This window comes from Trypanosoma brucei (genome assembly GCF_000002445.2).
Source record: "Trypanosoma brucei brucei TREU927 chromosome 11 chr11_scaffold01 genomic scaffold, whole genome shotgun sequence".
Classification (NCBI taxonomy): domain Eukaryota; phylum Euglenozoa; class Kinetoplastea; order Trypanosomatida; family Trypanosomatidae; genus Trypanosoma; species Trypanosoma brucei.
Window position 1 is genome coordinate 1,650,486 of NT_165288.1, and position 16,462 is coordinate 1,666,947.

Below are 16,462 nucleotides of genomic sequence, written 5' to 3' on the forward strand. Positions count from 1 at the left end.
AGCAAAAGTGCCTGGAACAGTCCTCAATGGGAGTGAAACTGGGAAGGGCACAAAACTTCTCCGAGTAGTCGCGCGTGATATTGTAGATCATGTATAAGCACTGTGAAGGTTTGTAGCTCCTAATCGGTTGTGAACACATACAACCTACCGGTGCTCATGTACATCTCGCTCGTCGTCCCTTCATATGAAGACAGTGTGAACAGTACATCTTTTTCCCCCAAGAGCCGCGCACTTCACAACCGTAATGGAAGCAAGTGTTAAAAGGAGTACCGAGCGCTGAATTATGGGAGGGATGTCCACAATATCTGAAGTTTTTTTAAAGTTTGGTGAATGTGCAGAGGCACATGTACACCGATTGCCGAGGGGCGGGGCGTCCCGGGCACGACATATCGAGGGCGTTCTAGCTTTGTGTTTGGTGTGGTATTTTGAGCACGTGGAAAATTTTGTTTACTTTCTTATTTTCCGCCACCCCCACGCCCTTTGAAGGGGGCTGCCCCATAGAAGCGTAACAACACAACTTCATTCTACGTGCTTACTACACTTGGTTATAGGGGTTGCTTAGGAACAATTGGCGAGAAAACAAAATGCTCACAACCTTCGATTTTGGTGTCAACATCGATGAGGAGGAATGGGGAGTTCTCCACAACAAATTGCGCTCGTTTGTGTCTGGCCACGAAAAAATGCTGATGGACATTCAACAAACATTCAACCGTCGCTGGGACCCAACAGTGTGGGATGCCCATTCCGATACTGTGTTCCTGCAGCTCGGAGCGGAGGCACTGCGACACCTACTCGAGAAGGACCCGCCGGAGGAGGAAGACGACGAATTTAGCACATCGATAGCAGACGTTCTTGGGAGGACGCAGATACAAAATCGTCTTTTCTATCGAATAACACTGTGCTTCGCAGACCTTGCGCTTAAAATGGAGTCGCTCACGAAGGAGGCAAACGACCTGTTGCTGCCACCTCTTGCAATGTTTGACGATAACAACTGTCGGGATGGATGTGCCGAAGAAACTGAAGATGAAGAAACCGATGGTATTACCGATGAGGAAGCGCTTCGAGGAGCCGGTCGCATGTTAGGCGTTCTTCAAAAGGTATGGAGGTGGCTTAGGCGCGTGCAGAAGGTTGTTTGCCACGTGGTGCAGCAACTTGCGTCGCTTTATTCACCGCAACACAAGTGTGAAAATTATCGCTCGTTCTCTCGCGTGCGCTATTTGCTGATCTGGCGCAAGCTTGCAGATCTTCTCGGGGCCGTTGTTTGCGTAGAAGAGGTTTTATACTCACACGACACACTTCGTTACGGTCTCTCGATATATCGTAAGCTGCTCGCGCAAGTGTCAAGGAACTTGGAGAAATTCGAATGCGACGAGGAAAAATTAGATCTTTTTTGCCACTTGCTGACAAAAATCGACAAGGAGTTACTTGATGACGGAATACTAAAACGCATAACCGGACAAGCATTTGAAACAGGTTTCGTGGCCACTGCTGATGAACCGCCACTGGTTGTTACAACAAACAAAAGGCTCTACGAAGAGTTCACGGACGTTCTAATTCAGTTCATAACCTCTGCTGAAGGGACTATTGGAACCATGCGGGGATATGATGAACGTGAGCGCTACGTTGGAGTCCTTGGGCTCTACTATATGTACCTCCGCTTGTTCTCTAGTGTGGCCGAAGAGTCGCACCGACGGGACATTTGTAACCGTATTTTTGCTTTGTATCGCAAGATTCCCATTGTTTACATACGTGGAATGCATTGCTTTCGTACTGCTCTGTGGTTCATTCGACGCCTGAATGCGGAGCTAAAACGATTTCACCTCGATGCGGTGAAGGAGAGGACGTTGCTTGTTAAGCAGGAGTGCCAAAACAGCAAGTTAGCATTTCTTCCGCAGATGAACCGCTTTACGACACTTGTTAGCGTGTGGCTCGCGGAAATGGAGAGCACCGCTGCAGCCGCAAACCACTCGCAGCACGGGGAGTTTCTCCAGACAGTTGCGTTGGTGCTGCAGCGGGGTGTTTTTCTGGCACATAATGTCCGAAGATTAATTGTATATCACGTTGCCCTGCATGACTGCGCAGATGACGCTCTTTCTGTGCATGACGTTGATGGAATATCCCAGGGTGTGCAGATGCTGATGATGATACGGGCTGCGTACCACGATAAAACAGGAGTAATTGCCGCTTCGTACAATGTGTTAGTGGGTCATATTAAATATGTAATGGAGCAACATTTGTACGACATGTGCCTCGGAATGAGCAAAATTCCTCAGCGTAACAGCACTGCAGAAACCAAAGATCAGTACAGTGCCATCTGTATGGCACTTGATCTGCTGCGTAAACCACAAACACCCGAAAACGTCATGTGCATTGACCTTGTACTAAGTGTTGTGTTTCACAGGCAGAAAACAAACGGGACTTCTTCAACAGCTGCCCTAACCGCTGAGCACGGCGGTGGTACTCTTATCGCCTTCTCGCAACTTGGCCGCATAGCTTCATACCAAAAGTCGATTCAGGATGCAACTAACTGTGAGTTTTTGTACTGGCAGCGGGAAGTATTCTTTCCAACCTTCATCAAGCGGCTCTACCAAAAACCATTGAACTCCGAGTACATGCCATACACGATACTGGCAATGCACGATTGTGTCCCGTCTATTCTTTCCTCCAGGCACACCAAGAGCGCAAGGTCTCTGCTCGACGCTTATACTTCTTACACGTGGGGGTGTATTCGCGAGCACCTTATCGAGCCGTTGTGTGTTGACATTGAAAACGACCTCCGTCTGTGTACCCACTCAGTCGTCTTGGGGCAGCCGTTTAGACAAATTGGGGCCTCGACACGCGCACGAGATATGGCACGGTTTACGCGGCTACCCCCGATCTGTCTTTTCAGTGAGTGGCTACACATTGCAACCGAAGTGGAGAAGCACTTGGACGAGAAATTTTATAATCTTAATGCCCTAATGGCCAATGATTGGAAGACATACGAGGAAATACGCAACTTGGCGCTCCAGCGGTATGGATTGCGGATATGTGATGGATATCTTCCGGGTAGTATAGTTGATCAGGGACTCGATGTGCTTGTAATAACGGAGAACATACAAGTTTTTGTTGCTAACTACACGTACAACATGAATGAACAACTCTTTGTGCAACGACCGTCGACTACAGAGTCGAAACATCTGCACACCCTGCATATTCGCCACATTGCCAATTCCATACGGACACACGGAACTGGTATTATGAATACAACAGTAAACTATGTTTACAAGTGTCTCTTAAAGAAACTTGCTATACTTTCACAATTTCTTTGCGATGACCACGTTAAGTCGAGGTTACTCAAAAATGCGAAGCTGCTGCACCACAAGAAGGAGGAGCGAAGCGTCGAGTACACGCTCGCGTGGGCAGAAAAATTTATTCGTGAGATGCATAAGTTGGGAGTTGCGGATGACGGTCAAACTTTCCTCTCTAAATTTCGTCACCTCGTTTCGGAAATTGGCAACGCCCTAGCTTACATGAGGATGATGCGCAGCGGCGGTCTGCGTGCCGTCGCTGATTCTGCGGCTTTTGTACCGTTTGTTGATGCCGACGTTAGTCTGGAGCGGTTCGTTATCCCTGAATCCGATGAAGAAAATGAAGGCAATGGTGATAATAAGTCGAATGATGCTGACGGAAATTGTGAGAAAGGCAGCGACAGTGGTGAATGCAGGAAAAGCAGAGAAAAAGTACCGCAGTGTACCACTCAGGCGGTGCAAGTAGTCGATGGAGTCATTGGTAGCATGCGTGAGAAGTTGTCTGATGGCTCAGCGTACTTCCGCATGCTTCTGGAGGCAGTGACCAAGCGCTTAAAAGGGGCCGTCAAGTACACTCATTTGAAAAACTTCTATCTCATTGTTCCACCCATATGTGTTCTGCACGTTGAAACCATGATACGGGAGAAAGAACAACTCGTCAAGAAGAACAAGGACGGTATATTTACGGATGACGGTTTTGCATTGGGGTGTTCTTTCTTGCTTAAACTTTTTGGTGTGTGGAACCTTTTTGATTCACTACACTGGTTCGAAAACATACGGAAGCATTATGGGTCCCACCTCCAAGAGGTTCGTGAAGGGATTGCCAGACACGAACAAAAGATGAAAGCAAGCAAGAACGCAGCTGTTTGTTGGGAAGAAGAGGTCAACAACATGCATCTGACGTCTATGATGCTTGAATGTTCACTGGGTGAGTATACCGCATTGGAGGAGGCTTTCGTGTCAAGCAAAGTTTTCTTCTACTTTGCGACGCCGGAGGACGCCAGCGGTGAGCTTCAAGATGATGACAAGGACGAAAGTGAAGAAGGTACAGATGCAGATGAAGGCTAGGGAAACGGTTGCTCCACCAAGTACCGCTTGTACTACAACACGGTGTTTGTACACACTTACCACCTTCGATGTTAAATCGGGTGGTGTGAAAACGTCAGGTGAGTTTCCTGCAGGTGGTGGGCCGAAACTGCCACGGGACCCGTTGCTTCACTATTTCGTAAAATCGCTCCACGGTTTTCTTTCAACTTGCTTGGTCGTGACATCCCAACGGCTAGTAACATTTAGCGCCAACAATAACTTCTTCTGCATCGCCACTGTATTTCCCACCCTTCACACTTCTCCCAGCGTTAAAAATAGTAAGTCGTTGGCATTAAGAGGAAAGACCGAAAATGTTGTCACGGAGCGCCTGGGTGTTTGCAATGAGTCCTCGCGCGGCACTCACTGCGCTTGGCATCCAGTTCACCTCTAATATCACACAGGCGACTGTCAAGAAGGCATACATTGCACAGACGCTGCGCTGCCATCCGGATCTCAACCCCGAAGATCCAAATGCGACAGAAAAATTCCGAACTATATCTGAGGCGCTTCGTGTTGTACTGAAGTCCCTTGAAGCGAGAAGAAATGCAACAGCACCGGGAGAAGGAGCAAAAACCACTGTATGCCCTGCATTCAATGATCCGGAGGGTGCCATAGAGACGCTGCGTCAGGCGGTTGCCGCTTACCACCGGCATCGAGAGATAATGCGCTCTGCTGCCTTTGTGGCGGGGAAGAATAAGAGTGTGCCGGCTGAGCGGGTAAATCCTTTCGTTGATAACTCACTGGAGCATGTGTCTTTTGTCTGCCGCTCGGAGGCCGTTGCGATGCAGAGGGTGCGGCGGTTTTGTAACGAGCTGCCAGAGGTGTTATGCGGTCGTTCGTGTGCCCTTTTCGAAGCAGTAGCCTTCTTTAACTCACGGTACGTCGAAGCAACGTCTCAATGTGTGCTGCGGTTTTCAAAGAACCTTCCCATAATCGTCAGCCGAGTTGTGAAGAATCGGAAGAAGTACGTGCGTTACACGCAAAATAAGGCAATTTCGGGTTTTGGAACGGGGAGTCGACCCCAGCGACAGCGCATCGAAGACATGTCAATGAAACCCCTCGTCCTCGTTGGTGCGTTGATTTTCGACCAGGGAGGCAGGTGCTGCCCAAACGCTGAGTGTTCATGTAGTTCTGAACACAGTGGGTCAAACTATAACTTGCACAACTGTAATCAAAGCACTTGCGGCGCCGTGTGCAAGGAAGAACTAAAAATATGTGATGAACTGAAGTGTGTTATCAATCCTTCAGATTCAATAGGTGATATCACAGAGAATATTGGTCGTTGGGAAGCCGCTAGTTTTAACCGACTCCAGCTGGAACTTGCAATGGTAGATATCACGTCCCTAATCTCCGGTATTCTCGAGCTTAACGACCACCCACTAACAATGATGAACCACTTGCACCTCCCAAAATCGACGTCTGAGAGGGTGTCGTTAACTCTTCAGAAGCTTGCTTGTGGTTTGTGCCACCACTGCGGCGAACACGAACGTGGAGTTACCACTGACGTGGAAGCCTCTGGTTCCCACCGTTGCCCAGAGATAACGACTATCGCAGACAGGATAAACTTCTGCCGACACCTAGCTCACACTGCGGCCAGCTATATTAAAGGAAACATAATCCTCGTGTTGGATGATCATTCTTCCCTGGTGGAAAGCGCTAATGAAGTGGTTGTGGACGAAGTAGGGGATATTACAACGGGGACGAAACTGAACTCGGTTGATTGTGAAAAAGATTACCAAGTCGCTCGTCACATGAGTTGCTGCACCGCTGAGATGATACAGTTTTCGGTGTCTGTCAAACTCTCGAAGGACGTGGAACACTTTCTCGACTGCGTAATCGCCGCGATGACACGGGTGTCTGAGGAAGCTGAATCCTCAGTTTTTACGTTACCAACTCTTCTGGAATTGAGGGAGAGGGTGGTGCAGGAGGAGTTTATCCCGGTGGGTGAAGGTGCCGGGCAGCTGAATGCAGATGCTGTCAATGAGGGAGTGAATTGTGCAGAAAAATATCCTGCCGAGGCAGTTGCAGCCGCGGAGGGGAATCTGGAAGGTGGTAGTGTGGAAACGGACAGTGAGTGCCGCGCCGCCAACCAGCTAGACTTCGACTCCTCGCGCCAATTGTGTGAAGTTGAAGAACGATGTGACGCAGAATATCGGTACCGCGGGCCAATACGCTGCTTTCCTCGTATATTTTCAATGGATGCACAACAGGAACTCTTGTTCTGGAAAAACGTGCGCAAACATCGTTTGTATCTTGCAAGGCGCGCACCCGCCATGAATTCTGTGAATATTTACTACGATTGTATGCCCTACGATCCACATCGGCACTCGCTGCATCACGATCTCCGCCGCAATAAGGATGAACTTTTTGCAGGATGGGTGGGTGAAGCTGAGGAGGGTGTAGACGACGCGGTGATTACAAAAAAGGAACTGCAAAGCAGTGCCATGTTTCTTGAGTGGCTGGAAGATGTTGCGGAGCAATCTTCACTAAACAAGGAATGCCAACGAATAGTCCGCGAGTCGGGAATCGGCTACATCTCGCGTGATCCGCTGCTTCCTCTACAGCATTACTTATCGTTCGTTAAAGTTTTTTCCGCTGCGGCGACAGTGCGAAGCATCATTGAAAGTGGCGCCAGCAATGACAAAGGAGCAACTTCGGAGAACCCTGGCCTATTCATTGTGGTTGGCACGGAGTGCGATGTGCGTGACGGTGGACGGCTTTTAGTGCCGTGGTGGATGGATCCCCTAGCACTGCTAGCGCTCTTGCAGTGCGACGACGCACAGGAAACACGCTGCCTCAATGGAGGTGCCGCTGCGTCGCCATCAGCAGCACAAACGCCATGAGGTGGTTAAACGGAATAAGTTGCTTTTGTTAATCTTGAAAAATATCTGCATTTATTTCACTAATAGTTGGGAAGAAATCTTCCTGTTACCATAATACTCTGTTGCTCACTCTACTTTAAACAGCTATTTTTCATGTGCGCACTGGAATGGGAAGGAGCGAGCCGCAATGCTACTGCGGAAAGTCGCACGGCAACCGGGGCGCAACGGATTTTCCGCCATTGGTAAACTACGGCATGTGACGGACGATAACGGAAAACATGGCACGTGGGAAGACGGTTTTTTGGCCATGGGAAGCTGCAGCAGTGCTTCCCGACCAAGGAGCAAGAAAGTCGCACGGCAACCGGGGCGCAACGGATTTTCCGCCATTGGTAAACTACGGCATGTGACGGACGATAACGGAAAACATGGCACGTGGGAAGACGGTTTTTTGGCCATGGGAAGCTGCAGCAGTGCTTCCCGACCAAGGAGCAAAGATCTTTCGGAACCTAACGTGGGATGAGGAAGTTTACGGTACGATTGATGACGAAAGAAAGATGCCGCGGCGATCGTTGAGGCATTGCGACCTTCGCATTGAAAATGCCAACAAATCGTCGAGCGAAGGGATTCACTTTGCCGCGTTTTTCGTCAAAACCGGTCATGCCCGGACTGCTAAAATTCTCGTTTTTTTACGGAGTGGGCCTACTGGGGTGCCCATTCGCCTTCTATCGTTCTTCACGGATGCCCATACCCTTCGGAAAAGCCTTGTCGTCCTCTCCCCCACGTGGACCGATGAAGAGCGTCCTTAAATCCATTGTCAGGATTATCCGGAATCTGCTTCTCTGCCCGAAGCCTTTTTACTGGTGCGATGCCTATTAGCACCTCCAACAACGGTATCTGCGGCATCTTCTGGTTTGGTTGCCATTTAAGATTTCACAGTTTCAGCCGCCGTGGATATTCACCGATTTTCAAGTGGACTTACACGCGCATTGGGGGGGGGGGGAGGGCGCGGCCTTTCAATCTAGTCTTATACCCTTCGGTTTAAACGGCGTGCATAAGAAACGTACCGGTCACTTGTGGAGTGGCAATCTTCTTTCCAGGATGTTCTCTGCCCCAACTTCTTCCTGCGTCGCATATATTGGAGCGGGTATAGTAATTGCCGGAAAGATTCGCCGAGTTCGATTTCTGAAGTTTTGTTTTAATTTTCTACCGTGTCCGCTTGCTTATGCTGCGTGCGTTTGATACGAACACCTCGTCCCCAGCATTTTTCTGGGCACTGAAGGGTCTTTGCAGGCAGTTTTGTTACCAGAAATGTTGCATCATCCATATTTCTCCTTTATTTTTACTGAATTTTTTACAGGGTATTGATTCCTGATGCGTGGGGAAAAGCCTAGAACGCGAGCGTGTCAGTACCACGTTCCGCACTTTTCCTCAATTGGGAGTTTTGGCGTGGCTCCAAGAAGGGTTTAGTGCTTCCGCCCTCTCCTCCTCCCCCTTGCACTCTTTTCCTTCCCCCTCCTGTGACTTCTACCCCCAACTCCGCAGGGAGCGAAAGGGGCCGTCTCGTTCTCATTGTCAACCCTTCGCGCTACTAATGGCCGTCGACCCTTATAACACTTAGTGTCTGTTCCCCCATGCCCTTGAGCACACAACCTAATGCCCACGCACAGAACATACCCGTTTCGGAATTCATCGCCCCAGTGCACCAATCCAACCTTTGCCTCCCGGAACAAAGCGCTTGTGAAACGTTAGCCCCCGCTTTTTCGCTAAAAAGTTTTCGACCGTGCCTTCAGCTCTCAAATTCGTTGTAAGCATCTACGTGGCTACCAGCGGTGGAGCGCGTCCATGAATTGTCTTCGCGTTCCATCGCATTTCCAGCACAAGTTATAGATCACTGCTGCGAGTGCCCGTGTTGTTGCCAAGTTTCTACAATCCCTCCTTATGTTTGTTTGTTTTTTTTTCCAACCTGAAGCGATGCCGGTGGGGAATTCACCAAACACTAGTTTGAACTCTACCATGGTAAATGGTATGGACCTAAAACCTCCCCGCTGCTCCAAGCAATAACGCCCGTGATGCCATTCGTATCGTATTCTCTCGGTTTCCCTTCCATGTATCCCAGAGCTCAATCGCCCGCTGATTCTTTGATAACCTCAGACCATTAGTCACTACAATGGGCGTGCTCAACAACCTCAGAACAAGCAGCGAGTTTATCAGGTTCCGGTCCCTTGATTTATTTTTTGAATTCTGTTTCTAGCCCTTACCTCCTCCATTGTTCTGCGGCCACCTCCTTCAGCACTTGTTTTAGCTTTGCAAATTTTTGTTCCCTTTTTCCTGCAATTCGCACAATTTTCAGCATCTGCTTCCATATCCGGCATTTCTTTAATCCAGAAAGATGGCACCAACTCATTTCCTTCGCCAGTTGCTTTCATTGATTCCATGCGGATTGAGGAGGAAATTGCGTTGCCCATCCCATCCGTCATCCTACGGTAATATTAAAAACCGTGGATGAACTTCCTAGACGCATATTTGCCGCCGAGTTGCCCAATCGGTGCTATTCCATGCGAATAGTAGACGTCTATGACGGCACAAACGGACTCAATAGCTGTCCCTACGGATGCTTGCTTCGAGCTTTATTTAACGGTCTACTAACGATGCAAACCATTCCCTCCGGTGGAGAAGATATGTAAAAACATTAGAGCCAGCAGGAGGCCTGTGGTTTCCCTCAAGTCCGCTTGGAACGGGGGCATTGAACGGTTAGCAGTGGTAAAAGAAAAAAGGAACAATTAAAGCGATTGAAACATCGTACTCGATAACGAACACTACCTGGTGCCTTTGAATGATCCCCTCTAAGTATCTTCTTCATGTTTGGATATCTCATGAAGAAAGAGAGAAGGGGGAAAAGAAGGGGGCTTGTTACCTTCCACTGTAACAATAACCCCCATTCTATTCTCCGCCGCCTTTAGAGAGTCCGAAAATACACGCGTACAGAAACAATCATTTTGGAGAAGATGCGCAAACTTCTCCCGACTTCCCTCCTCTTCTCACCACGACCCCAACGCCCCCTCAATGGAACAAAAACCACCAACTCCTCATCATGTTTGCACAACCGCTAAGCGGGAGCGGTTAAGGGGCACCGCGCCGGCATGACTTCTTCCTTCAAACAATATGCAGTTCAGTGTGTGTGTGTGTGTGTGTGTGGAAGAATATAGCAGAAAGGGATCAAAACAATAACAACATAATGGAGGCAGAAACAATGAAAGCGGTATACGCGATCTGTTGGTGGCTGGAATGTTTTAAAAGTTAAGAGGCCTGCGGGGGAACCACATATATAACGACCCCTGCGGAGGCACACGCTAAGATTACAATCTCATAAGTGGCGGAAGCATAGTTCTCACATTGCCACTGTATGAATCCGCTGTCAATGTTAAAAAGAGAAGGAGAGGGCGCGCAAATAGCGCCAGGCACCATACTGCAGTCCCATGTGAAGGAGACGAAACGTATGGAAACGAAAAAAAAAGGGAGCGTGTTAATGGAAGAGGGGTTAAATTACAAAATTTAAAAAAATAACTTCGTCACGGAAGCACCTGTCACGTTACCGTATGTGACATGGAAAGAGGGCATTTAGCCAGCACCTACAACAGGGGTTGGCGCCAGCATTCGCTATCAAAATAATAATAATAATTAAACAGTAAGGTTATTAAGTGTATGCCAAAGACACACCATAAACACATGGAAGGGAATGGAATGTAAACGAATAAAGAGTAGGGATACAGTGGCGAACATCAACATTAACATCCAGATGAGTGATTCTGTATCAGCACCACGTCTGCCTGCAAGGGTGTGGGGGATGAGATTTAAAAATATATATATATATATATATTTGTCGGGCGCAAAGGCACCGGCAAGGCACCCTAGTAAGCCGTTGCTGGTTAAATAACGCTAAGAAATAAGTCGCTTAGTGCGAGGTAGTAGAAGGAAGTGCATCTGATTTAAAACACAAAACAATAACTTTAAAAAAAAACAAAAACGATTCTCGCATAAGGTGTGGGTTGGTAAGGGGGAAAATAGCTACGCAACTCTCACACCGACACAAAGGGCTGGTCAGCAGAGAAGCACTCATCAAGTTGCGAGCAACGGTTGGAGATGTAAATCACTGATGTGCTGTGAGTGCTGGTAGTGAGTTCATTATTACCATTCGCAGAGTGATCCACAACCCGTCCCACCTTTGCGGCAATACGGCGTATCACATCCCCGCAATAAACATCGTCCCAGACTGGATTCGCCTGGTTGGGAAGAGGGACACGCCATCGCTCACAATACGGCCGCAGGAGTTTCTCGCGCTGGGGGACCTTAAATGTACTGAGGAGTGCCTCCAGGGAGCTCGCAATCATTTGGGCGGACTCGCTCAAATCAGCCAGTGATGAACTGTGGTCGCTTGTGGTTATGGTTGTCCCGTCGCCGCCCTCGTCAAAATAGTATTCACGGTCAAGCCGCAGTGCTGCGAAGGTGCGACCAGGCACGGCGTTCAACTGGTAAAGTTCCACTGGTTGTGGTGCACCACGCAGTGCAACAAGCCCCAGGGGGACGACGTCGATTTCCTTTCGTTCATCTTCGCTCAGAGCAAGGTATGTGGCCCGAGTTAGCAGCACCTGACCGCCGTTCGCGACGCTCTCCGTACGTGCGGCCATGTTAGTTGTACCCCCATAGTAGTCGTAGCCCTTCGTCACTTCATCATAGCGGATGTCACACAACCCGGTATGAACACCTACACGTACACGCAAGCCGTTCCAGAGACTCCCGTACACGTCAGGAGCAAGACGGGCAGTGGGTGGAGTGTACTCTTTATCGTCGCAAGCTCGCTGCTCTTCAAAGGCATGATAGAAGCGGTCGAACACCTCCGTTTCCCATTTGTGACTCAGGAATTGCCGCTGGAGTTCACTCACGAGCTGCACCGCAGCAAATGGGCTCCGGCAAGCAATCATGAACGAGTCACCAATCGTTTTCACTTCGTAGCAGTTGTACTCGACCATCAGGGACCGGATAATTTTATGGTGTGACGCCACGGCGTCAGGCATAAGCTCGGGGAAACCGGCCCACTGTGCTGTGCTGCTCTCAATGTCCGTGAACACGAGTGTAACGGGCTCCGTCGATTCCCTCGGCGCAAGCTCGTTGTCGCGGGCATTGCGCAGGGTGAAGTACAGTACCAGAGCAAGCGCAGCGAGCAGCAATGCGACGAGGGTAGAGCCAATAGCAATCGCAATCACCTGCCCTTGTGTAAGTTTGTTTTCGTCGACGTAAACTAGCGTTGGTGTCACACCATTTTGTAGCGGCGGTGTGGCGGGATCCAGCAATCGAGTCAGGGACCACACGGAGATGTTTGTTCCCCCGTAATTGGAAAGGCAATTGCTGGCAAGAGCGACGCCATTCACAATGCAATCAACATCGCTAAAGGGCCCGTACCGCATGTCATCGACGTTGATGGTGGACTCGGAGTAGAAATAGTCAGCCAGCAATTTCGCGTCAACCTTCTCCATATGGTCAAGGACGGACACCATCAGCCGCGCCGTGGAAAAGCCCCGCAACGACATGGGAGTTCTCATCGCCGGCTCAGGCACGGCCTTGTGGTAAGCTTGAACAGTCAGTGACGACGAGTTCTCCTCCGCCCAGTGGGGCTGGTTGGTGGCGAATACGAAGCGGTTGGTGGTCGTAGGCGGGGTTCTGCTAAATGCTGCTCTCAACTCCTCGTACATTAGCGTTACATCAGGATAAATGGCGAAGATCCGTAGACCTCTTTTAGCATCAAGGTGCTCAGCCAGGTCATACACCTCTAACGCCGTAAACCCAATAACAAACACGTCCCCGCTAGAGGGGAGATGGGGTTTCAACGAGCCCTCATTATCCACAATTACCTTCGATTGCATGAAAATACCGTACGTCCGCAGTGTGGCTATCAACACCTCCAATATCATATCCGCATCGTGGGTTCGAATCACTACACGCACGTTTCCGCCAGGGTGCTCCGAGATGTACTGAACCAGAACATAGAGTTCCTGCGCAAGCGTAGGTGACACGTATATCACGTTTCGGTTAAACCTGTTCATACGAGGGTTGCTGGTTATGGGGTCAATGAACGCCAAATTCTCCGTGGCCAAGATTTCCTTATTCACGACGCCAAACAGGGCCGGGATCACCTTCACATCACGCATTTGCTCCAGTTGCTCGACAGCCTCATCGCCCGTTGCCTCTAAGGGATGCAAGAAGAACCTGTCACGCTCTCCAATCCGGCCGTTGCCCAGCAAGGCGGAGGCGCCGTTAAGATACCTCAGACTCGCGCGGTAAACAACCACATTGTCCATCAACTGCACAATAAGGCCGTTCAATGGTGCGCGCAGAACAACACCAGCGCTGGAGCACTCTGATGCGCCCCACGTCAGAAACCCCGTGACCACGGGCTGCAACCGAAAACCATCCACGACCTCCTTCATGTACACCACGCTCCCACCCTGGTTGCACTGACACACAGCACCTTGCCATGCAGCAAACGCATCGCAATCACCTCCAAAGTCGCCAACAACGAGATCATCAATAAGGTAGCGCCGTTGTTCGTACAGTGAGTCTATGAATGCTGTGCTGTTAGTTAACGACAATGTGCTCCGGAGAGCTCGTGATACGACTTCCCCGGTGATCCATCCAGTGAGCATCAACTCCCCGCTGGTATCATCTTCAAGGAGTTCCTGTCGCATCGCAAACCTGTGCCCCTCATCACTAGATGAGAGGTACTCGTCCACCTCTTCCCGGAACCGTTTCACAACCGCAAATCGTGCGTGGTTCGAGAGGGGGTTAACACCGCTTATAATCAGTTGTCCGGGTATCAGTTCACGACCACTCTCCTCTAAGGCATCCCGCCAAGTATTAATCAGGAAAACCTGAGCGCTGGATGGCGCAAGTACGTACACACCTGTGGTGCGATCGTCGGTAGCCATTCTCCTCACAAACTCTCTGGTGACGGGATTGGGTGAGCCAAGTAAAAGCACGGCTAATGGGCGGGTATTCACAAACTGCTCCCACTCGGCATCAAACGCGGTGCTGACAACCTCCAGTCCACCGGTACCCTCGAGGGAGAAAGTTCCGCTCAACTCGTACCCCATTCCCGACAATATCTTTAAGGTGAACGCATGCGACTCCTTACCGAAATATGAGTCACTCAGATACATAAACCCAAGGCGGGAAAGTCGCAGGGTGACGGCAAAGTATCGAATCAGGGTCAGCAGTTCAGCGTCTGGCTCAGCGGTAGTGAAGTACAGGTGGCGATTCCACCCACGAGCCTCATCCGAGTAAGTTAGGGGTGAGAAAGCAACTACATCGTTGTTCTTAAGGTGTTCGAGGGACCAGAGCACATTGTCGTTGCCCAGCGGACCCACTGCTATCAAAAGCTTTCCTTTACTTGCCTCCACGGCACTCTCAAAAAGCTCCTCAATAGGCTGGTCATGGGACGAGGGTCGAATGACAGAGACTTTCACCCCGTTGGGGATGTCTCCACGACGGGCGGCCAGCGACGCCTCGAAACCGGTGCTCAGGGCGTCAACACTCACCTTGGGGAATTTAGGGTTGTACATAAGGTAGAGAATGTTGACTGTCACCTCCGCGCCGGCAGCCACACGCACCCCAACGGACAGCAGCGCGAGGAGCGCCACCGCCATGGTGAAGGGGCGCGGTAAGTTGGACGCAACCAACGGCGGGGCCCGGACGACACGCGAGGCAGGACGGCAATTCAATACCGCCCCGCACCCACCACACAAACGGTAATCGTTCATATTTTAAGTTTTACTAGGTTAATCGCAATGTCTTCGGAAGGAGGAGGTAGGAAAGAAGGTTGCATAGGTGGTAGAGTGGTGGACAACAACTAAAGCACTGGTGCAATAGAAGACGGCCGAAGCAAGTCTCGAACGATCATCTCGCCGGTAGCCCACGGCACTGCGCAGAATGGCACTAACAAGCCGCCCCCTGCGCGCAACAACAAGCACGGAAAGGTGTCTTCACGCACTGTGGTGTCCAGCAACTTACGTATGGAGTGACACAAAGGGCATGGTGCCAAAGTTTGGACGGAGTGCATCTAACAAGTCAAAATGACGGGTGATAACGGCTTTGGTTTATCTTCCTTGGGGTTAGTGTCATCGCCTTCGTTCTCGTTTCGTCGGCAACCGCTCACAGGGCAAGGCAAATAAGACTGTAGATGCTGTAACTATCTAATACGCACATCGGTGTAAAACCTGAATTCTGCGTAGGAACCTCGCATGTGAGGGTGTTTAGGTTATCGATCACAAAGAACCGTTACGTCGTTCCATGTTTTTCACACATCACAACGAGTGGGCAGCAGAAAGGGTTGCATTTTCACTGATGAATATGAGTTATGTCGACAACAGTAATGATATCGCAGCGACTCTGCGTGAAGAGTTCATCCTCATCAACATATTTCTTCTATCAATGTATGAATTCAATGCAATACAAGCACAATTAAGTCGACGAGTTAACGCCGCGGCATCCGTGGAGGTCGAAAAGGTGCTTCACAGGTCTTGCACAGCACCAAAGAGCGGAGACTTGTTATCGTCAGGACGCAAAACAGTCAGCACACCGCAGCGTACACCGCCGGCAAGCGTGACTCCAGGGGAGCGCATGGATGGAGCTTTAAAATCTCCGGATGATAACATCTTAAGTGTGATGCAAAAACTAAACAGTCGACGCCAACGAAATTCACGAGTAATGATTAGACGGAAAGGCCTTATGCACCCTCTGCATTCAATCTACCCACGTCAAACTTCCATAACTCACAAGTCGTTTGTATCTTCTACAATTCAATAACGGCATGATCCAGCATAAACCGTCAAATCCCTGTCAAAGCAGGTCGCAACTCGCCTTGCACAATCTTCACTCAGCTGGGGTAACAAACAAAAACTGACAAAGGGGGAAAGAAACACGTCAACAGAAGCGTTATTAAGGGCACCCCAACATGAAAAAGGGAGCGAATCCGCCACCCTCAAAGCCCCCTTTCCCACCTCATATGAACGGAGAACGAAAAAAAAATTGAATAAAAAAATGAGGGGAGTTCAGTACAACAACAAAAGTAAATAAATGGCAAAAGATGACAGCATCCTTACGGTGTCTTCCCGTCCCCGTTTTGCTTCCTACGTTTATTACGTATACGTTATTTTAGTCATACCCTTTCCCATTTTGCGCAGTAACTTATGCTTCCCTACCCGTCCACTAGCA

The 16,462-nt window shown here is 49.7% G+C and overlaps 4 protein-coding genes across 4 annotated transcripts, besides 3 other annotated features; 3 read left to right on the forward strand and 1 right to left on the reverse strand.

Annotated features, from left to right (window-relative positions):
- Positions 1-584: 584 nt before the first annotated feature.
- On the forward strand, positions 585-4,358 carry Tb11.02.3710 (hypothetical protein, conserved; the record flags this gene model as incomplete). The annotated part of the gene is made up of 1 exon (XM_823573.1): positions 585-4,358. One exon carries the CDS (start codon positions 585-587, stop codon positions 4,356-4,358), a length of 3,774 nt encoding a protein of 1,257 aa, XP_828666.1.
- A 680-nt stretch (positions 4,359-5,038) lies between these two features.
- Tb11.02.3720 (hypothetical protein, conserved) lies at positions 5,039-7,219 on the forward strand (the record flags this gene model as incomplete). Its single annotated transcript, XM_823574.1, has 1 exon — positions 5,039-7,219. The coding sequence occupies one exon, from the start codon at positions 5,039-5,041 to the stop codon at positions 7,217-7,219; it is 2,181 nt and encodes a 726-aa protein (XP_828667.1).
- Positions 7,220-7,623: 404 nt separating this feature from the next.
- On the forward strand, positions 7,624-8,004 carry Tb11.02.3730 (hypothetical protein, unlikely; the record flags this gene model as incomplete). Its single annotated transcript, XM_823575.1, has 1 exon — positions 7,624-8,004. The coding sequence occupies one exon, from the start codon at positions 7,624-7,626 to the stop codon at positions 8,002-8,004; it is 381 nt and encodes a 126-aa protein (XP_828668.1).
- Positions 8,005-10,370: 2,366 nt separating this feature from the next.
- Positions 10,371-10,393: a microsatellite.
- Positions 10,394-10,860: 467 nt separating this feature from the next.
- Positions 10,861-10,881: a sequence feature (AT_rich).
- A 174-nt stretch (positions 10,882-11,055) lies between these two features.
- Positions 11,056-11,075: a microsatellite.
- Positions 11,076-11,274: 199 nt separating this feature from the next.
- Tb11.02.3740 (receptor-type adenylate cyclase GRESAG 4, putative) lies at positions 11,275-15,009 on the reverse strand (the record flags this gene model as incomplete). Its single annotated transcript, XM_823576.1, has 1 exon — positions 11,275-15,009. One exon carries the CDS (start codon positions 15,007-15,009, stop codon positions 11,275-11,277), a length of 3,735 nt encoding a protein of 1,244 aa, XP_828669.1.
- Positions 15,010-16,462: the final 1,453 nt, after the last annotated feature.